A 24494-nucleotide genomic window follows, 5' to 3' on the forward strand; every position below is an offset into this window, starting at 1 on the left:
ATCAAGCATAATACGTACATCGATAAATGATTTATTTGGGGGAGTGGTTAAGCCTATATTCAGTATATCATTCATTCATCTACTAACTAAACACACAGTCAGTAAATCATCCATTAATCTACGCATAAACCAATCCGTCAGTACATCATTCATTCATCTAGGGATAACCCGTTGTGAAAGATATATCGATGGAATGGATCATCCGTAGACGAAAAAATAATATACTGGCGGTATGGATTATCCGTAGATGAATGAATGAAATACTTACGGAATGGATTGTCCGTAGATGAACGAATGATATATTGACGGAATGGATTATCCGTAGATGAATGAATGATATACTTACGGTATGGATTGTCGGTAGATGAATGAGTGATGTATTGACGGAATGGATTATCCGTAGATGAATGAATGATATACTTACGGTATGGATTGTCGGTAGATGAATGAATGATATATTGACGGAATGGATTATCCGTAGATGAATGAATGATATACTTACGGTATGGATTGTCGGTAGATGAACGAATGATATATTGACGGAATGGATTATCCGTAGATGAATGAATGATATACTTACGGTATGGATTGTCGGTAGATGAACGAATGATATATTGACGGAATGGATTATCCGTAGATGAATGAATGATATACTTACGGAATGGATTGTCCGTAGATGAACGAATGATATGCTGACGGAATGGATTATCCGTAGATGAATGAATGATATACTTACGGAATGGATTGTCGGTAGATGAACGAATGATATATTGACGGAATGGATTATCCGTAGATGAATGAATGATATACTTACGGAATGGATTGTCGGTAGATGAATGAATGATATACTTACGGTATGGATTGTCGGTAGATGAATGAGTGATGTACTGGCGGAATGGGCTATGATTATGGTTACGATTAAGCTGGTTTTTTTATTATGTCAACTAATCAGTAAGTACCACTCCCCCTCCCCCCCCCCATCTTCCCCCCCCCCCCGACCCGATTTAAGTTTCTTGGGCGAATGTGTTCAGAAAGGAGAAGGACGAATACCACTAAATCAATACAACTCAGTGATTCGTGTGAACACTGCAAGGACTCGTCAACCAATAATCCGTACCCACAGTACAACAACATACCGGAGAGAAATCTTTTGATTTTCATTGAAAGAAATTACACAATAATCACTTAGTAATAACGTTGACGGAAAGAACTAAAATAAACAAAGAGCCTACCTAATGTTGCCATAGAAACAATAAAATATATATGAATGAATTTCCACAGACCAGTGTACACGAGTAAATCGCACCAGCCAATGGGAGAGCAGTGTTGCGAGCTACATGCCAATTAGCGGTAATTGTGCTAGAAGGATTACCCCTGAATCCCTGAATATCGGAAACGGACTTGGACAGTCAATGCTAGCACATGTGCCCTTTCAGTGGTACCCACTGTCTCTTATACTCACACACCTGAGAATCCCATCGACCCAGAATCAATCTCAGCTGCCATGGCATTCGGATTCTTGCCATTGATTTTGATTTTTGTCCATACATGGCTTATCGGACATATACCAATAGCACAAGACCGTCGATGATCGTCACGGCACCAGTTGCTGCGCTCGCTCTGCTCCTGAACTTTATTAATGCCAAGGATTAAAAAGCAAAACTGACCGGATGGCAAATGCATTGGAGCTGCACAATTGTAGTAACAGTGCACGTGCTAAGATATGGCTACCTTAATACCGTTGGACTTGCAGCGAGGGAATTATGGTATTACTATAATAGCAAGTACCTGTTCAGATGCTACCTCGTGACGTATTCACCTGGGGTTGGATACACATGGTGGGCCTGCTATCTATAAACCGATTGTTGATTAGTGGATGGCTACGCCTGTGTGGAATGTCGAGACAGGTAAGCTTATGTTTTACAAATCTGTACAGGACCACGTGCTTGGTATCACACGTAATATTTATTTATTTGGTTGGTGTTTTCTCTGTACTCAGGAATATTTCCCTTGTATGGAGGGAAGAAACCCACAGCCATCAGTAGGCTGCTATCAGTCCATTTATTTACGACTTGACATACATGACATACACACAAAAAATTAATCTATTATATTTCAACAGAAAGTGTGTTGTTTAGGTGATGCTAGAATGCATTCTGCTACTGCAACGCATTGTTCTGTTAAATATAACGTACGTATTCTATTAATTCAACGTTAAGATTCTATTAGGCTCACGGTATATGCTTTTGAATATCACAGAATATTGTGTTAAAGTGACAGAATACATTAGAGCAGCACACAAACAACAGAGTTTCTGTTAAAATGAACAGATTACTGTTTGGGTGTATACACGGATCCGGCTGTAGCTCTGTATTCCTGTGTCTGTACTTTCTCATATCCTTTTTCAAGTGACTTGGCATAAAGATACACTTTATAATTTTCCATTTAAAAATGCACATATGTTGTATAAAAGAATACAAATAAAACATGATAGAAGGGATTTTAAAGGTAATATTGTGGACAAAAACTCGGAGAGTTTAAACGTTAGTGACATTATCTTTGCCGACCAAACATAAATACGTGTCAATTTAATTTTATTTATTTATTTATTTGATTGGTGTTTCACGCCGTACTCAAGAATATTTCACTTATACGACGGCGGCCAGCATTACGGCGGAAGGAAACCGGGCAGAGCCCGGAGGAAACCCACGGCCATCTGCAGGTTGCTTGCAAACCTTCCCACTCATGGCCGGAGAGGCGTGTTAATTTAAAAGTGTTACGAACGTTCAGAACGTTCAAGTTAAGAATAAGAGCATAGATTTATATCATCACTGTAGTTTATTTCTCGGTTACACATTGTTGCACTCCATTCAAGGTTATACTCCATACGTACATATGCATTCTACACATGTACCCTCTAAACCATAAAGAGGAACTCCGTGGCTCAGTTGGGTAGCGCGCTAGCACAGCGTAATGACCCAGGAGCCTCTCAACAATGCAGTCGCTGTGAGTTCAAATCCAGCTCAGGCTGGCTTCCTCTCCTGCAGTAAGTGGGAAGGTTTGGCAGAAATCTGCGGATTGTCGTGTGTTTCCTCCGGGCTCCTCTCGGTTTCTTCCCACCACAATGCTGGCCGCCGTCCTATAAGTGAAATATTCTTGTGTACGGCGTAAAACATCAGTCAAAATAAAACAAAATAAATAAGCAAATAAATAGGCTTTTTTTTGAGAAATAATCAAGGGGATTGGCTGGGAAGTTTTACAACTTATACGACACACTCCATGATGGTCTTTCCGAGAGTGAATTATTACACATCATACTGTTGCGTATGCATCATGAGAAGTGTATTTGTCACGGAGACACTTAAGCTATACAAAGGGATGTGTATATATGTGTACATTATAAATGGCGGCACGGCTCACCCTCTCTTTTCTCCACACCAAACTCTCCATTGTCACCTGTACGTGACTCTGGCCGATAAACTGCTACCACAAGTGTGCCGCCCTGGAGAGGAGTTGACCTGGATAAAGTTAGGATATACAGCTTGTCACGTGACCAAAGAGGTAAATAATCCTACACATAATCGTGGGGAGCGGTGGCTAAGAAGCTTTTATACCGTGGAGTTTTGAAGTGACAACGTGATCGCATTGACACGCTTTGACGGGCGGGTTTCGCGGTGTAACATCATTGGCGCTATACTACAAGGAAAATATTGCACTTTTAGTCCGGGTCTGCTTAGATTCACTCGTATAGTTTAGAAAAGAAGGAAAAAAAAAAAAAAACCCAAAACGGATTAACGGCAAACTGCGGCGGATTTAGAGAATTTTTCAGTGTTTGGTAAATAATAAAAATAAGCATTGTGTCTTTTGGTGAATGAGTTTGTTAAACGTCTGACGTGTGCATTTTGCTACAGATTGTCTGTGGAGACCATTAACTTTGAACAGTAGCGAAGGTCCAAAGTTCCATACGGTGCCAACATGGATGCGTATTTTCACCACCTGGCCGCAAAGCTGGAGCGCTATAGACAAGGGGATAATGGCAGTTCTTCCATGCTCAAAGAGTTAAGAACTGTGGAATTCTGGAGAGCATCTTTGGCCGAATTTCTGGCAACGACTTTATTCGTATTTGTGGGATGTGCTTCGACGATAGGATTGGCTGCCGAACCTCAAGTGCCAATAGTTCGGGTAAGTCACCATCTGTTTTCCAAATTCATCGGAAGTGGGTTCGAATCTGTGTGTGGTTAATTTGATCACGATTGAGTAGTATCGTTGACGTTCAGTTGTGTTTCTGTAGTGCACATGGAAGCTTTGAAACTTTGAGAAACTGTTAATATAATGCAATATCTACAACTTAAAAACAGAATTTGCTTAAAGCACATTCTTTTACAGTTTAATCTGTAATTGTAGCCTGTTTTCAAATACCGCGGGAACTGCGTTAGAGCCAATACTCTGAAATCAGTTACTGCCACTGTATTATTAGAATTTTTCAGTAAATGGAATTAACTGAAATGACAAGAGGGAAATAATCAGACCGATTATTCGGAACTAACTCCTGCTTATTCAATCCTGTTTTGTTGTATCAAATGTTCATATTGTAATGCAATATTGTGCTATGCAGCGGTTTGCTAGAATTGTAGGTTTTGGAAGTATCTGGCAATAAGACAATTTTACTATAGTCACAATTTGGCCTTACACAACAATCGAATAAATAAATAAATAAATAAATAAATAAACAAATAAACAAATGAACAAGCTATAAACAGTATTGCAAGCCTCGTTATTTATCTATTGAAATTTAGTGCAGAGACATCTCTAGTCGCTGTGTATTTCATCTATCGTTTGCAACATCTTTTGTCCGTTTGATGTCACGTGGGATTATTGCCAGAGAACACATTGCGTAACTAGAATATTCACATGCGCGGCAATCAACTAGGGACGACACAATGTACTGACCAAGATATTTATCTTCAGAGTGGTGAAAGGAACATGGGAAAATGGTGATAAGTATAAGGGGGGGGGGGGGTGAGGGGTTGGTGGTGGGTAACAGGTAAGCATAGTGCAACGATTTGTGGCAGCAAACCAGTTAGTCTAATGACCATAGAGAAAATATGGAAGATGTAAGATGTATCGCAGTCCATAGATGGTATCAACACAACATCATGTGCAGTAGGAACCGCACATTCAACAGCTTAAAACAGTAGTGTATCAAATGTAAACAGGACACGCACACCCCAGAGCCTAAAACAGTAGTGTATCAAATGTAAACAAGACTTGCACATCCCAGAGCCTAAAACAGTAGTGTATCAAATGTAAACAAGACTTGCACATCCCAGAGCCTAAAACAGTAGTGTATCAAATGTAAACAGAACACGCACATCCCAGAGCCTAAAACAGTAGTGTATCAAATGTAAACAAGACTTGCACATCCCAAAGCCTAAACAGTAGTGTATCAAATGTTAACAGGATTTCCACATAACAGAGCCTAAAACAGTAGTGTATCAAATGTAAACAGAACTTGCACATCCCAGAGCCTGAAACACTAGTTTGGCAAATGTAAACAAGACTTGCACATCCCAAAGCCTAAAACAGTAGTGTATCAAATGTTAACAGGATTTCCACATAACAGAGCCTAAAACAGTAGTGTATCAAATGTAAACAGAACTTGCACATCCCAGAGCCTGAAACACTAGTTTGGCAAATGTAAACAAGACTTGCACATCTCAGAGCTTAAAACAGTGGTGTATCAAATGTAAACAGGACTTGCACATTCCAGAGCCTAAAACAGTGGTGTATCAAATGTAAACAAGACTTGCACATCCCAGAGCCTAAAACAGTGGTGTATCAAATGTAAACAGGACTTGCACATTCCAGAGCCTAAAACAGTAGTGTATCAAATGTGAACAAGACTTGCACATCCCAGAGCCTAAAACAGTAGTGTATCAAACGTAAACAGGACTTGCACATTCCAGAGCCTAAAACAGTAGTGTATCAAATGTAAACAGGTTTTGCACATCCCAGAGTGTATCAAATGTAAACAGAAACCCTATGAACATGAGCGATTAGCACTCCAAATTGCACCTGCAGGCTCCAACGCTATGCATGCCATAGACGGTTGGTAATCCACATTCCACAGACTGGTACTTTGTGTATAACAAGAAATCGGCAACACACATAGCACAGGAAGTTTTCAATGTTATTGTAAATAGGTAAGAAATAGTCCATGATTCTTGGTTGTACGTAAAAATCTATTCCACGGGCAATACAGCAGTGTCTTATGTACATTTTGTATTGTACACAGAGCATAATGGCATAGTATTTTATAGAGCATATTTCCATCGGAAATGCCACAGTATCAGTTGCAGAGAATAAATGTATACAGTTTGCAAAACTTAAAAGCACGGAGATAACAGTATCATTATCGCGTGTTTAGACGCATATTTACCGCATACGGTATCTGTTTTTGTGTAACTCGTAAATGTAATGTAATATAGCAGTAAGGGATTCAAAAATTATAAAAAAAATATATTCACTGCAGTAATCAAAGCAGTACAATACAAGTTTAGTTTTAAAAAGCATGGCGTAGTAAGTCTCTTAGGTGTGACAATTTACAAAACCTAGCTCTGAACGGAGTAACAGGAAAGTAGACCTGTTTTAATCCTATTGTATGTTAAATGTGATGACAACACCGTGTTTTGAGTATTTCTAGACCACTGACGTCGAGTAAATTTGCAATGAACATAACCGCAGTTTGTTTTTTACCTAATTCTGCTGAATCCATCGTGCTACTGGGCGTGTAATTTACTATTAATACATTTACATGAACTGGTTAGAAGACAACATTGACGGTAAATCGACACTTAAAAGATGTCGTATTTCACTGGTTACGTTTGACTATTCGCCAGCTATGCCGATAATCACATTGTATCAGTTTATAGATGTTTATAGAACCATGTATCAAATCACCAAAATTGACCGACTGTTAAACATCTTGAAATACTGTCGTAAGAACATAAGTACAGAGGTGGGACAGGTATATTTGCATGAATTTATTACACTTATTCTGAAGCATACACAATGTACATCGATGGTGTTTATTAGCAAACTGTTAGGTGCAACAGAAGAAGATCCCTTCAAATTTGCTACGCGTTTTTAAAAGAATATTAGAAGTAGAATGAAACACAATACGGTATTGACACATACTCATTTCACCTAATGGCTTACCTGGTGAAACAGATTAGAGCAAACTTGTTGACATTTTGTCGTAATATCACGAGAACTACTGCGGCAAACCGACCGTTTAAGATATAGAGTGACATGAGTATAATACTGACATGTCAGGGTCCTATGTGACCGAGGTGGTTAGGAGTGAGCGAGTGAGTGCTTGGGGTTTAACGTCGTACTCAACAATTTTTCAGTCATATGACGACGAAGGAATCCTTAGGGTGCATGTACGTGTAATGTGCTTCCGTGTTGCAGGACCAATTTCCACCGCTCTTTGACGGATTTCCACCGCTCTTTTATTTAGTGCTGCTTCATTGAGACGACTTACCGAAGGCAAGTAAGTCGCCCCGCCCGAGCCATTATACTGATACGGGTCAACCAGTCGTTGCACTATCCCCTTCATGCTGAACGCCAAGTGAGGAAGCTACATCTTCCTCTTTTAAAGTCTTAGGTGTGACTCGATCAAGGATTGATCCTGGATCTACCGGTCCCGAAGCGGACGTTCTACCAACTGTGCTATCCGGGCCGGTAGGTGGTTAGGAAGCCAGCTCTGCGCAATGACTCAGGAGCATCTCACTAACGCGAGAGGTGTGAGTTCAAACCAGATCGTGCTGGCTTCCACTCCGGTCGTGTGTGAGAAGCTTTGTCAATAGAATGGTCGTTGGTTTCCTCCGGGATCTGCCAGGTTTCCCAAATATAAGAGAAATATGCTTGAGTACGGCATAAAACGCCAAACAAATAAATAAATTTGGGCGTTCAAGATATACCATGTAATGAATCGAACAAAACTAAATTTGTTGAATGAAATGTTAGAACCTGTCATGTGTATTTACCATCTGAAGCCAAATAATAGATGAATGCTCATGACTTATCGCCACGTGGGCAATAATGAAGCCATGCACTGGTGAGAAAACCAAAAAAGTTGCACTCAAAAAATTAATGTATTAATTTTAACAGGAAGTCTGTCGGCTGAGAGATACTAGAATAAATTCGGTTATTATAACATATTCAACATAATATCCTGTTAGTCTAAGAGAATCTTTGTGTTGAATTAATAGAATGCGTGTGTTATGTTTAACCGATTAATCTGCTGCAATAACAGAATACATTTCCTTGATTGTATCGTGTTGCGTTAACAATCACAGGCATTAAGTGTTTAACAGTGAGATGGCTAAAGTACCTTAACAATAGACCAGCCATTTAATGGCGTTTCCGGGACGAGGACAGCGGTCGAGTTTTGCGGAAGTAGGTTCGTAACACTTAGTCGTGGTTGTCAACATTCATGCAATCTAGACCAAAGCATTTTTTATTGATTAAACCCGTAAGCTATGTCATCCAAAGTTGTTGTTTGTTACAAAAGTTATTTGAACAGAACGCATCTTGTCTTTCACCAATGCGGTCCCTGTGACTTCAAGTCCAGCTTATCCTGGCTCCCTCTCCGGCCGTACGTGGGAGGGTCTGCCAGCAACCTGCGAATGATCGTGTCTTTACCTTCATCATAACGCTGACCGCTGTCGAATAAGTGAAATATTTTAGAGTACGACGTAAAACGCAAACAAATAAATAAATAAATCTTCTCGTTCAAGATATACCATGTATTGAAAGAAACGAGACTAAATTTGGTGAATGAAATATTCGAACCTGTCATATATACATTTACCACTTGAAGCCAATCAAAATATGAATGAGGGCACAACGCCATATTGCAGCCATATAACAGTGAGAAGCCAAAGAAGTTAACGGTGGATCTTATTGTGCTACCAATCCCGGACATTACGTGTTTACGAGTGAGATGACTAAAATCACCTTACAATTATAGGACAGCATTGAGAAGCCAAAGAAGTTAAACGGTAGATCTTCTCGTGTTACCAATCAAGGACATTAAGTGCTTACGAGTGAGATGACAAATTATAGGCCAGGCATTTCATGGAGTCGCCTGGACGATAAGAGCCTGGCGCACTTTTGTGGAGTTATGTTCTTAGCACTTGTAAGTGTTTGTCATCATCTCGTCGAGACTGACGCATTGTTTTATTGATTAAACGCGTAAGCAAAGTCATTCAATACTGTTATTAGGCACCTGAGCTCATTTGCGGGAGCAGAAATTATTGGAACAGAAAAAATCTTGTCTGTCAACAGTCGCTGTGATGGGTTTATTTATTTATTTATTTGATTGATGTTTTACGCCGTACTCAAGAATATTTCACTTATACGACGGCGGCCAGCTTTATGGTGGGTGGAAACCGGGCAGGGCCCGGGGGAAACCCACGACCATCTGCAGGTTACTGACAGACTTCCTCACATACGGCCGGAGAGGAAGCCAGCATGAGCTGGACTTGAACTCACAGCCATTATTTATTTGATTTACTCAAGAATATTTCTCTTGTATGAAGGCGGTCAGAATTCTAGCACAGCCCGGGGATGGAATACAATGGATATACACGTGCGCAGTTAAATGATTACATAACACTCCGGTATTATGGTATGTAGGGGAAACAGGGTTTCATGTGGATGGGGAATCCCCACGGCCTAGTCCATATATCTAGTTATGAAGTAATTGTTTATTTAATGTTATGACAACACAACATTTTGAGCTATTCCATGTAGACCAGCGACGCCTAAAAATTGCAAATAATATCATTCATTCTGTTTTACTGAATTCATTTTAATTCATATGCACGGTGCTATAAGGGGGAGTTCTAGCTGCTACTATTTAAGAGTAAGAATAGAGCCCTTACTTTCACTCTTCATGCTGCAGTCTTCAACATTTAGTGTGCCACAATAAAAATGTTTCACTTATATAAGCATGGTTGGCTATAAGGATGGAGGAAAAAGAACAGGAGCCCACTTCAGGAAAAACAAATCATATTACAAATTTTGACGTAAGTGAAACTGGCCGTAAGGAAACTGTACAGAGGTCGGATTTAAAACGGTCGAACCTCAACAGATTCAAGAAGAAAATACAGACCTAAGGCTGCAATCAAACCAGCCAGAGCTGGATTCGAACATGCGACCTTGTTGACCAAAGGTTCGTAGACTGATGACAGAAGACATTATACTGACGGTTCAGCAAATGTTATTGATGAACAGTTTATCTAATTAAAGATATCCGATATTGATAACTCTGGCGCTTATACAGAATATCGTCTCATCTTTTAATATTATAGAACAGATATCTTGTTTGCTCTCGTTAAACTCGCAATGCTCCTGTAAAATCACAAATGTCCCTTAGCATAAGTCATGTTGAACAGGCAAGTCTCGTATTCAAGCGAACAAGCCGGCGAATGCAGAGTCAGTTGGTGATTAAATGTTAGGGGTAACAGTCACTTCGATTTCACGTTGGCTTGTTTACGTCATTGAGGGAAGGCACGCCGAGAAAAATAGGAGTGATTGAGTGAGTTCTCGGGATTTATCGTTGTATTTAACAAATTTTCAGTCATATGACGACAAAGGAGTCCTCAGAGCTTTTTTTATCTAGTGCTGCTCCACTGAGACGACTTCCCGAAGGCAAATTTCATCTTCCTCTTTTTAAGTCTTGGGTTGACCCGACCCAGGATTGATCCTGAATCTACTAGAATCCTAGGCACATGCTGTGGCGCTGAAAAGTTGCCAGAAAGTTTTGATTTATAGCAGCAATGTACTTTAAGCGAGTTGTAATTTACAACCCATTTCACGATGGAATATGAGTATTTGCTGGTAAGAGGTCAATCGTAGCTCTATAAATTTCCTTCCACCTCACCTGTTGCTTAAACATAATTATTGTGGGTGAAATTTCGAGAGCCCAGTTTTTATCGTTATCCAGGGCGTGCCACATAACTAGCCGTGCATGCACAGAGAAAGGCAACTCGACAATATTCATGCGAACTTGTGTCCTTTCAATAAATGGGTTGTGTGATACTTGATATTTGTTCTTCCACGTTCTGGGCCGTGCCGACTTCATTGTTCCGCCTGAGCTGTTTTCGAGGGCTCGATATCAATGAACGATCGACAATGCTCGTAAGACAGTTTGTCGGAGATTGCTTATTTTCCCGTGGCGCATTTGTGGCATACACGTTGAACTCATGTGAAAATGTACAGTTAATAAAGCTCTAAAAGGGTTTAAAACAATTTTCGCGGAGAGAGACAAGGAATGGCTGTTAAAGCTACAACACAAGTGCATCTTCTCATCGTCTTTTAGACCAAGATTCTGTCAGCTTCGTTGTGCTGTCTACGACTGATGTGAATATTGACCCCTTTCTGGTGTAAATTTGGACAAGTGTATTCAACGAAGAAGAATTCGACTATAAGCCAGTGAATGAATTTGACAATAAGCGAGTGAGTGAATTTGACCACAAGCGACTGAGTGAATTTGACAGTAAGCGAGTGAGTGGATTTGACTGTAAGCCAGTGAGTGAATTTGACAATAAGCAAGAGAGTGAATCTGATCATAAGCGAGTGAGTGAATTTGACTATAAGCGAGTGAATGAATTTGACAATAAGCGAGTGTGTGCATTTGACAATAAGCAAGTGAGTGAATTTCATCATAAGCGAGAGTGTGAATATGACAATAAGCGAGTGAATGAATTTGACAATAAGCGAGTGAGTGAATTTGACAATAAGCGAGTGAATGAATTTGACAATAAGCGAGTGAGTGAATTTGACCGTAAGCGAGTGAGTGAATTTGACCGTAAGGGAGTGAGAGAATTTGACAGTAAGCGAGTGAGTGGATTTGACTATAAGCGAGTGAGTGAATTTGACAATAAGCGAGTGAGAGAATTTGACAATAAGCGAGTGAGTGAATTTGACTATAAGCGAGTGAGTGAATTTGACCATAAGCGACTGAGTGAATTTGACAGTAAGCGAGTGAGTGGATTTGACTATAAGCCAGTGAGTGAATTTGACAATAAGCGAGTGAGAGAATTTGACAATAAGCGAGTAAGTGGATTTGACCATAAGCGAGTGAATGAATTTGACTATAAGCGAGTGAATGAATTTGACAATAAGCGAATGAGTGGATCTGACCATAAGCGATTGTGTGAATTTGACCTTAAGCGATTGTGTAAATTTGACGGTAAGGGAGTGAGTGAATTTGAATATTTGACGTTTTCCAAGTCCGAACAGTGATGATTCACGGGACAATTTAGTGATAATCCAGGAGCTGTTTTATGTAGACTGTGTACAGTATGACCATGCCATAGCTTTAGAATAAAGTTTATATAGTCGCCTTGCAAATGTGTGTTCGCGCTGATCCCATTAGGTGTATTTAAGCTAATTACCTTTGTTTTACCGATAGGCCAAAGTCATTCCAGTCAGCAATATTTGCATTCTCGTAGCAGCTTTGACAAACATTATACGACCACATAAATGTAGCACCACGTGTTTGACTTTTGAACTTTCTCAGTGCACATGGCCTAGCCACGTTTTTGTAACGATGACATTGCAAAACTTTAAGGCTTCTGAAAAGCATGACATAGGTTAACATCTCAAGTCCTCGTGCCAGGTTTCATGGAAATAAACACCACACCAATGGGAAGTACTTTCCCATTGGGTAACTTCACTCGACCAGCACGACATATTTTGAAAGGTCGAAAAAGTTAGGAGAAAGTAGGGAATTGTTCAGATGTGCTTCGTGAAGTTGTGGCAAAATTCCCCTCTGATTTAAGAGAGAGAATGTAGAAGCTACATAAGTGGCTATCATGCATGGTTATGTTACAGTAAAGATACCTGAAATCTATGACACGTGTCCTATTAGACGTATTCATGTCGTTCTAACTATCATGAGGCAAAGCTATGGTACTACTGTGGCTACCACGGCTACATATACATGTATCTTTTGTAATCACGGTCTGGGCCTCCATGCCTCAGTTGGTTAGCGCGCTAGCGCAGCATAATGGCCCAGAAGCCTCCCACCAATGCGGTCGCTGTGGGTTCAAGTCCAGCTCATATACTGGCTTCCTCTCCGGCCGTACGTGGGAAGGTCTGGCAGAAACCTGTGCAAACCTTCCCGGGGCTGTGCCCGGTTTCCTCCCACCATAATGCTGGCCGCCGTCATATAAGTGAACTATTCTTGAGTGCGGCGTAAAACATCAATCAAATAAATAAATAAACAAATTGAAGCTACAGTCAACCTTGCCTCCTACATAAGTTTGTTGTTCAAAGCATGCACCGTCAAGTACAGTAGTGTACGGTGTTCTAGCACACATGTCAAACTAAGATGTGCATTCTACCGAATCCGAAGTCCACCTCGCAAGCGGAAGAACAGAGGTTAAATGAGGTAAATTGACGAGGCCGTTTTTCAAAAGTTACGCGTGATCATTTGCCAACTATGACACTGTCGTTACTACTTTAGTTTTACTCTCTATGCTCTGAGCCATTTATTATATAGCTTATTATATAGCATAAAATTTGACCTCACGGAATCGGCCCTTTGGTATCTCTTCTCACTTATGAATATATCAGGTTAATATGTTGCCATGGTAACGGTGAAATCGTCAGTTGAGTTTCTACCTACAAAACGGCCAAAATCAATCATTCTTAATAGATTTTTGTTGAACCTATGCTGTTTTCCACATTAGTTGTTGGCCTATATTTAATTAAGTCATTAAACTTTGAATCGTTTGTAAAGATCCCCGGCTTCAGGGATCTCTGTAAAGTTACACTGGTATGACGCCTTCGTAACACTGGCACTGAATGATTTATAGCCTCTTTTTTACAGCATTTTTGTACATCTTTTCCATTTGCTTTTGTGTATTTACAGACTATAAATACTATAAAGGCATGTATAGTAACATATGCCATAATCTTTCATCAGAAGTTGATGAATCGGTATCATAGGAATATCGATAGCTCGATAGGTTCGGACAGACTAGGCACATTCAGCACAACATCTGTGACTTTCATGTTCCATTCAACGCAATTTTACCTGGAAGGTCAAGCCATTCATACCAAAAAGCTATAAATCTAAACATACATTTTAATGAGCAAAAATTGCAAAATCACTTTGCTTATTACAAGAGATACCTGACGTAGCAATTCTTTGTATGTGATAAGTAGTTTGCCTGCGGTTCACGTCTTTCATTTTGACGACATTTTGACCGACATAGTTGAGAGTATATACAAAATATTAATTCACATATCTCTATCCTTTGTTCGGCGGATCTGACCAACCTTCACGTTTTTATAGCTTACCATGATCGAGCGGAATATACGAGCAGGCGATGTCTTTCTTTGCTGATGTAAACTCATACCTTTATTTAGTCACACCTGGCTTCACATTTTATCACACCTGCCGAGAATAACTCGGTCACCAACTTCTGAGTGAACTTGTGGGGTGGTCTGTCTAGGTCTAGGACTTAAAAAAAACTTATCTAAAAATGGGTAAAAACGACGCACACGTATGAATGTTCAATTTGCAATTTTTGTTGTTAATCAACCGTGGTAATAAGGTATGCGCAAAGTATTTGTTTGGAAAAAAAACAAAAATCCCCCCCCCCCCCAACAAAAAAAACAACAAAAAACAAACAAACAAAAAAAATGAAAACAAAGAAAAGACCCAGTTATACATGTATATATGTCTGCTACATGTTCTACTTCAATTCATAAACTTGACGGTCACAACTTTAAATGTATTATTGTTTTCTTCCGCGTTCAAATGAGTCGGTCCAGTATAGCCACTGAGGCCATATTTGAATATCTTTACCATACTGACAATAAATAAATCTGTATCTGTGTATTTATCTGAACGGCTGTACACATCTGTAGACATACACATGTATCTGTGGCCGCAATCCTCACATAGATCGTGATGAGCTCACTTTTTGGAATTTTCGAATTCGACCAGCCGTGACAAAATACAACCTCTAGGTTACGGGTTAATCTATTTAATAGCTGTTTGACGAACGAGTGAAAAGCAGGGGTGTGCCGAAAACGAGGGAGTGAGGAGCAAGATAGATCGAGACAAATATTGTCATACCCTACTTAATTTGTAGGTTGGAGCCTGGAGCAGAACCTATGGTGTAGAAACCTTAGTTTGTGGAGAGAGTTGGATAAAAAAAGAAGGATGAATAAATGATTGAAATGTTAGGATTAAACGCCATGTTGGTGTTATTTCGGCCATGTGGTCACGAGAACATATTAGAACCAGAGAACTGTGTTTCTTTCGAGATGAGGATGATGACATGCAAAAAATCAGAACAAACAGGAGACTCTTCTTTAATGTTGTTGTTTTACAATAACGTGGGAAATATCAGTAAATATAATTCAGTGAAACATTAAAGTTTACAAAATAGAGAGGAAAACTAGAGTATCGACGACGGGGTGATAGTTAGTCAATGGGTCACACGAACCGGTGAATTACGGTCTCTTGTCAGTTTCCCTGAGTTAGGGTTTTATCCTAAGTGTTTCAGATGTAAAGTCTTTAATAGCAGCAACACTTGCCCCCCCCCCCCTCCCCAATTTAGGCATAAAATGTGGAGTTGTGAATTACAATGTATTTGGCGTCACTGGTCTAGAATTACTCAAAATGCTATGTTGTCATCATACGTAACAAACAGGCACATTAAAACAACGCAAGATGTCATACGAAACTGTAAATGGGTATAGCACATCGAAAGCAAATTTGTGTTTTAAACGATGTAGAACTATTCTGTTCACGAGGCATACGCAGCATAGCTTAAGACTGTTAAGATAACATATAGCTTGTCAATGTAAAGTCTGCTTAATATCAATTTAACCATAGTCATAAACGATAGATGAAATGGTCGGCTGCGATAGTTTATGACATGTATAAAATCACTCTCGGTAAAATGTAAGTAGTTACTTTATCACACGTGTCAATGAATAAATGCTTTATCTCTATATGTATAATGGATGGAGGATTTACTTTGTGGATCGGGGCCTCCGTGGTTCAGTTGGTTAGCGCGGAGCGTAATGACCCACGAGCCTCTCATAAATGCGGTCGCTGTGAGTTCAACTCCAGCTCATGCTGGCTTCCTCTCTGGCCGTACGTGGGAAGGTCTTGCAGTACCCTGCGGATGGTCGTGGGTTTCCCCCGGGCTCTGCCCGGTTTCCTCCGACCACAATGCTGGCCGCCGTCGTATAAGTGAAATATTCTTGAGCACGGCGTAGAAAACCAATCAAATAAATAAATAAATAAATAAATAAATAATATTAAATTAAGACGTGTTTATGTTTGGACTGCAAAGACAATGTCACTAATATTTAAACTCTCCGAGTTTTTGTCTTCAGTATTACCTTTCAAATCCCTTCTATCACATTTTACTTTGTGGATCACACCAGGAGGGGCCTCCTGTCGGTTAGCGCGCTAGCGCAGCGTAATGACCCAGGAGCCTCTCACCAATGCGGTCGCTGTGAGTTCAAGTCCAGCTCATGCTGGCTTCCTCTCTGGCCGTAAGTGGGAAGGTCTTCCAGCAACCTGCGGATGGTCGTGGGTTTCCCCCGGGCTGTGCCCGGTTTCCACCCACCATAATGCTGGCCGCCGTCGTATAAGTGAAATATTCTTGACTACGGCGTAAAACACCAATCAAAAAAAAAAATCACACCAGGATTTGAACTCGTATCTGCACAGACCATGTCGAGTACATGTAGTGAGCTATAGAAAATTCACACTAGAATCAGGACTGGAAGACTTCTGCCGTTACACTCCTGTCCACCTTAATCCTTCCTCTCCTCCATGACACACCCACATTAACAGGCCCAGATCCCCACGCTTCTTGAACTGTGTTTGGTCACAGCATTAGTGTAATAAATGGAGGACTGATAGTGTGGGTCATACCAGGACTTGCACTCGGATCCGAAGTCCAGCGCTCTACAGACTGAACTGAAGAGAAAGTACGGCTTAACGCATGTATGAGCACGGAAAAACTGCTCCGGTTTTACATATACACATGTACTGTGGTCATGTGTTAACGCTACACTTTTTGACTACCATTTTTTACCCTTTTTTGTGTTAAAAAGAAAAAACATTAAGAATGAAACAAACATCAGTAGAAAGATCATTTCTAATTAATTTGAGCCTGCGGATGGTCGTGGGTTTCCCCCGGGATTTTCCTCTGCCCGGTTTCCCCCCACCATGATGCTGGCCGCCGTCGTATAAGGGAAATATTCTTGAGTGCGGCGTAAAACACCAATCAAATATATATATATATATATATATATATATATATATATATATATATATATATATATATATATATATATATATATATATATATATATATATATATATATATATATATATATATATATGGAGTTTACAAAGGATCTGATAATTTATTAGCGTTATGCAGTAAATATGCACAGAACCATGTTTTAATATTCTGTCTGTGCATCAGACATTAGAGCAGAGGAGTTGCTGGAAATAAACTATGTTACTTATGCTGTACAGATATATATAAGATAGGTAACTACGCTCTAACTATTGATGGATTCGTCAGTTGAGCTCGCCATCTCCATCTTGTCTTGGAAGTCCTCATCAGTGACGTCAGCAGAACCTAGCTACTGAGTTCCGATATATACGTACTTGTAGGCCGTCACAGTATGCAGAGGTCCATAGTCTGTATTCTGTTTGATTGCTAATTATGTTTATTCACCGGCGTTTCTAAGAGAAGGTGGGGGAGTGTTAAGGGGGAGGGGGGAGTGAGGTATGCTCTTGAGGATGTGAACATCTGTGGCTCTAGACTGTATAGTCACCAATCTTTGTCATTCCCGATCATGCTCCCCGTAAAAGTTGTTTTTCAGACATGCTCCTGCATCATAGACAAGTGCGATCAATACTCGCAGGTTAGGCCATCTCACCTGGCGGCATACTCTTTGATGACATAAACATCTCAGCTATACAGGTGAGCCATTAGGGCACACTATCCAAGATGCGGTTTTTTCCCCGAGCACACGCGCTGCCGGCAGACACGAGATTGAAAGGTCACGTGGTTGCGTAGTTGACGTCTTCAGCACAGTGTGAATCTTTGGCTCCGGCTTAAAATCCGTATCTCCAGGGTGCTCCGATAATGGCCTCATCACAATCGCCTCATTCGTGGCACAGCAACTCCCACTTATCATGATTACCTGCCAGGCTTCGACGCAAGAAAGCCTTATTAGTCTTATAATCAAATACAAAATGCCGTAAAAAGGGTTGGAATGATTTCCGTTAGATACATGATTTATACTATAGGATAAAATTATCCATGTGATAACTTTTTTATTTATTTATAGATACCATACAATGAACATAAGCTGATTTTGTTTCTCTCATGTGGAGAATTTAATAACTTTACGCTCATGGTTATTACGTGGATTAATTACACTAAGTATTAAATTTGCTCCCTATAAGTAATCTTTCTTTTTTATACTCATGCATAGCATGCGATGAAAATAAACACACTTTTTCTCATGTGGAGAATTTAAGAAATTTCCCTTTATAGTTTTTACGTGGATTCATTATACTAAGTATTAAATTTGCTCCCTATGAGTAATCTTTTTATCTTTCTTTCTTTCTTTAATTCATAGATACCATGCCAAGAAAATAAGCTGATTTTTAATTTCTCATGTCGGGAAAATTAATAATTACCGCTAGGTCGTGACAAAACTATTTGTGTAATAGATGACAGGCCTAAGTGTCGGCGGGATAACCAGGCCCATCATGCAGGATTTTATGTGACCCTTCATATTTGTACGAAATTGTTATTCTATACTGCGTCAATGATGGAAATTTTCGAAATTGTTCACAAAACATGATTAGTCAAAAATAGTTGTATTATGTTACACGTGATGAAATTTAGTTAAATCAGAGTTGAATTCAGTACACATGTGATATATTCATTTATCGAATTCGGTTTCTTGAAAGTTCGACTTTTTGTTGCACAAAGTTATGTAAAAATGCACGCGAGTAATGCAACACCCGCCGTGCAACGTGATGATTATTTCGTTATAATGTAATATCACTGTGAGGGCCAGCTTGCAAACGCCGTGCAATGATTTGGGGAGGGCGGGGGGGGGGGGGGGGGGAGTTGCGTAACAAAGATACAGAAAGACAGACAGACGAACGTCGGTGGTAGTTGTGTCAGGCCTGTGATCGACTTGTAACTGATGGTGATGCTGAAAGCGACTGCTTGTGTGCACATGCGCAATCGTACGCTTCTGAAAGCAATTTACCAAAGGTCCAAGGTTTCCATCATGCAATGTCCCGTTTGTTATCGAAACAGCATTAACCTACACAAAGGCTCTAAGACTTTCGAAGTCGGAAGACCCAGGATGAAACAGGACTACCAAAGACTTTCAAAATGGTACTTGTTGCTACTTCGCCTGGAGTTCAGCACTGAGAGGTTAGAGCAAGGCAACAGGGATGGTTGGCCCGACGTCAGTGTCTGGTGTCTTGGCATGATGCTTTAGTCGCGCCGGCATTTTGGCGGCATGGGCTCGTCTTACACGAGAAGACACATTATATGTACACACACCTAATGACCCCTTGTCGTCATATGACTGAAAAATTGTTAACAGGTGGTTTGCAATGGCAGCCATCTTTGATGTAGGACCGAGTATCGCCCACTGGGAGTCTATTGTTAGAGGTGTCATAAGCTGGGCAGAGGCCCTTGACTGATAAGGGCATAAAGTGGGCAATATATACAAACTTAACTCAAAGATAGCTGTCATTGCAAGCAATGTATTACCACGTAAAACCCAAAGGATGCGTATTCTATCAAGCACTGCAATAAGCCTTGAACAATGCATATATCTATTATGCAGTTTGTTATATAACACGTATGTTTTTTTTTTTATTTCTACACACGTTGAATAATAATAATAATTACATCTTTACACGAAAATATAGATTACATCAAACGGCAAATTTCTGTACGCTACCCGGTGGCGGTTACATTACTGGTTCATTGCATCAGAATGTGGTATAAACATGCATTTATTTAGCTTATCGAACAAATTTTTTTTATATTTTCTTGAGTGCATGCCTAACGACATTTTTGTTTTATCTTTCGTTCTTTTCGTTTGGATTTAAACATTTCTTTTATTTTATACCTATTTATAAACGACGGCATAACTTCAAAAATGCACATGGCCTGCATGCGTGCTTTTAGCTTATTCTGCAATGACTACCCGAACTGTCCACTCTTTTGTTCACCGAGGTAAAACTCCTACCAGCGAACTCACTACTCCTGTGGCCTAGGGTACAATAAGCTCTAGACGATCTTCTAATATGGCCGCTCGCACCGTCCAACATTCACTGAAGACCCCTTGCCTTTCCTCAATGTCGTGTGCAAAGTGCGAGAGTTTTCCTCTCCATCGTAAAGCTAACCGTCATCGTATACATGTGAGTGAAAAAGTACGACAGTAATCAACAATAAAATAAATATATAAATAAAATATAACTTGAAGTTTTCTGCTTTGCTTGTAGACCAACTCTTCTGGTCACAACAATTTCGTATAGTAAGATGAAATCTCAGGTTAAGTCCAGTATGATAACACTTGTCATACCTCGCCACCCCCCTCTGCCCAACCCCCATTAACACTCCACTGAAACTTAAGATGCATTCAACAGCTGAGAACAAACACTGAGCGAATTTAGCCCTGTCTTAAGATGCAAGGCCATGTCACGTACTGCTGTTGAACGCAGCGAATGCGTTGTAGAGATCTAAACTCGGTGAGAGATATTCGTATATAAAAGATCAAGGGTAAATCGACATCGCTTGTCAATAACGGAAAAACAGAAGCTTCGCTGGTCGAGCGACCTTGACCGGGAGAGTCGAGACCCTCACTTCCTATCTCAAAGACTAGCTGAGCACTCCTAAAGTAGTAACCCGGGCGAGGTACATTCATCGTGTTGAAGTAGATGGCCACGTTACATATATCAACAGTTGCAATGAACAGTTTCAATACTTTGCGTCTTTCCAACATCACTGAAAACTGTTGGATGCTTCTCTTTGCATGTTTTCGTCCTATTTTCGTACTTTATATGCTTTGTCTTAGTTCTTTGGTGGTTGGTGTTATGGATCGTTTTGGGAATTGGCCTCTGCATTTATTGACCTCGAGCGTCCTTATCGGTTGACAAATGGTATACCAATATCTGTTTCGATGCATACGTTCAGGTGCACTGTCATTTGACTCCACAGGGCGAATCTGTCCAATTATTTGTTATGCGCTGATTGCGTATGTTGTCCAAAGCGTACATATATGTCTGAGCCAGCATCGGCAACTTAGTAGTAATTCAGCCGTTTTAACTTCTGAATCGAGAATAATTTCCTCCCACTATAATGTTGGCGGTCGTCGTATAAGTGAAATATTCTTGAGTATGGCGTAAAACACCAATCACATAAATAAATAAATAAATATAGTCCGAATTATGGAAGATTTCGCCATACAAAGAAGTTCAACATTAATACATAATGTTCAGTGTCTTTGTCTTGAAGCGCCTTGAGCGAATATTAGAGAGCAAGTCTTAGTCGGATGCTAAGGCCTTTGCCTCTCAATCTAGGACGTGTAGTGGAGGTTCAAGACTAGCATTGTAAAGGACATTGGCAGACATCCTTCGCTTTCACTGTTCGTTGGGGCTTGGTAGCAGTGAGTGATCGTCGACGCTGATATGGCCACTTGAACAGTGTTATATTCGATGACGAACTGTTTATATGTAGGTCAGTCACTTGCCAAAGGTCTACTGTTTATCTCAGACATTTCTTCTTTTTCTCGACCCATTATATTGACCGCCATCGATTAAGTGATAAAATCTTGAATATAGCTTCAAGCAACAATCATTTGAGTGAATATATAAATAATTGAAGTAACTATATTTTGTTATTTGATTTTTATGCAATATTTTAAATATGGAAATAATTACTTCATTTTATCTGTATATAGTTTACTCCTTCAACGTTTGTCTCTCTGATGCATAGATTTTCAATTTCTTAACAGGACGACATCAAAATCTGCTTCAGGGATTCGTGAGAATATTGACTCGGGCGACAGTAATTCTATAGTTGTACCAGATCTGTGGATACATTCCAAGATCAAAGCGAAACCCCGCCTCTCAACATGAATTCTCTTAACGATGATAGGACTGACACCTGAACACGAGTTTTTGATACATTCAAATCTCATACTAATTCTATGCGACGAAACAGACATTCGTATACAAGCTGTCAACTAAGATGCACGTTAAGCACGATTTCGCCTCACATGAATTCTGATGTGGTCATTTGCCTGTATCACTATATATTGAACGAGTTGTTGCTGCTTGCAAGACGGTTGTCGCTCGTTACAGAGGTAATATTATGCATGGGGCACGTACATGAAAGAGAGAAACGATGGTTAGTGTCATGGCGTAACTAAACGGGGAAACAAAGTACTGTTTTAATGGTTCCCTTTCCCTTTTGATCTGTCATAGACCCTTGGAGACAACCCTGTGTATTAAGTGTATGCTCCGGGTTCAGGACAGGTGCACGAACTGTATCCAATACCGCTAAGCCTGGGGCTAGGGGCTGTAAAGGCAGCCATGCTTATTACATCTGCATGATGCCTTTATAAACAGTTGCAATCAAGGCGCCACTGAGATACCTTGTTTAATTGTTATTTGACCTGGAACTCATTCATGGACTACGAATTTGAACTTTGATATGGAATTCACGCCTGGAATATCCACTGTCTGCCAGGCATCGTTGAACACTGATGACCACTTCTCTCTTGTGTGTTACCGACTTTATTCCCTATTTGTATACCTTTGTTTTTGGGAGATAGTGTTAAAAGTTGTTTTGGAAATGGATCTTGCGATTATCGACTTGGATCGCCCTTTACGAATGGTATACGAATGTCGAACATGACGCTTATATTTATGTACCAAACAAAGACGACTCGGCAGCCATTCATCAATTATATGCACGGAGATTTTTTTAAATTATCGATTCTATTTCGAGGGATGAAGCGATGGCACTGACATGTAGAGCCGTTTGCTAAATGTATACGGCTTTGGTGTGTGGAGCTTATTTTTTTTAAAAAAAAAAGACGAATCTCGATCTAGACCACGTATTGTTAGGAGTGATGGGCCCTTCCATGTCTGACAAGCTGGATCCAGATGACTTAAAGAACCAACATAACACAGTTTTTAAAGGGCTCTCATTTTAGTATTGAGGGTTTGATATATCAGTATGGAATAATTACATCCACATACAAAGGTTATTTTAGATCTTCATGGATCGGCTGTCAGGCGAACAAGCATCCTACAGTTTCTTAACCGGCTGGTAAATTAAAGAGTAGCCGTGGCTTGTCAAGTGACTCAAAACTGCTCTGACTAACTCAGATTATATCATCGCACACACTGTGACGACGATCCACATTCTGTCTGTGGTTGTGCTACTTCGTGCCTAACTACGGTTGTTTTGTTTTTGATTGATTGATTTGTTTATTCACCAATATACCACATACATCACACAGAGGTGTACCGATATAGGACAATATTGGCGGGAATAAAGCTCCACATAGCTTGTTCCATCCCAACGCTGTTATTAATTAATAATAATGACAGTAATGGCAAAATATATAGTACAGATGAGCGATGACTGTTTTTCTTATCTTTAAGGAAATATGAAACAAAAACGAATGCATGTGCATGATCTATATATGCTACTGAGCGAACACAACAGAAAAATCATCCGTTGCAGGAGTTCAGATTTTTGTTTTGATTTAAACAGAGATGTAGAAGTCATGCGGACTGTGTTGGTAACTTATTGACGTCGTTCTTTTCCTGCTACTGTGGACAACTGGTTATATGCAAATGTCAGGTTTGATGAGGTTTGATGAGGAAAATTAACATTGAGATATTTATCTTTATCATCTTGTTCAGCTTTAAGATTACACGAGCGCTTTGAGAGCTATTTTGAACTTCTAAAATATATATCCCTTAACTTTCACGTTGTACCATGCCATACCACCACATGTAGTCTGCACTTTTCTGTAAAACATGTCCAAAAATCAAGCTGGCATGAACTCCACTTTCATCTTTGGTTGGTGGAAGTGAAGTCATGTCAGTAACATTAGGCAAAACGTTTTACAGTTATATCTGGAACAGACAAAATTCTGATATATTTTAGCTAGTTGCAAAATAGATGTGCAGAAATTTATAATTTATTAACAACATAAATGTCTGTGTGACAGTGCGTTCTCCCATCAGTTCTCTTCTCCTTTATTCTTCAGTTCGGATGCAAATCACGGTCCAAATTGTACGATATGCGCATACATAACCTTAAGGTGCAGGCCCATTGCGATTGTCTAAACATATTGAACGT

The 24494-nt window shown here is 39.9% G+C and overlaps 1 protein-coding gene across 1 annotated transcript in view; it reads left to right on the forward strand.

The window, feature by feature from the left end:
* The first annotated feature begins 4029 nt into the window (after positions 1-4029).
* The window catches only part of LOC135463729 (aquaporin AQPAe.a-like), a 55848-nt gene continuing 35383 nt past the window's right edge, over positions 4030-24494 (forward strand). Inside the window, exon 1 of the mRNA XM_064741139.1 lies at positions 4030-4182. Within this exon, the coding sequence (XP_064597209.1) occupies positions 4131-4182 (52 nt within the window). The 5' untranslated portion in view covers positions 4030-4130. The remainder of the gene's footprint in view (positions 4183-24494) is intronic.

The sequence above is a fragment of the Liolophura sinensis genome, chromosome 3, assembly GCF_032854445.1.
Source record: "Liolophura sinensis isolate JHLJ2023 chromosome 3, CUHK_Ljap_v2, whole genome shotgun sequence".
In the NCBI taxonomy this organism is placed as follows: Eukaryota; Metazoa; Mollusca; class Polyplacophora; order Chitonida; family Chitonidae; genus Liolophura; species Liolophura sinensis.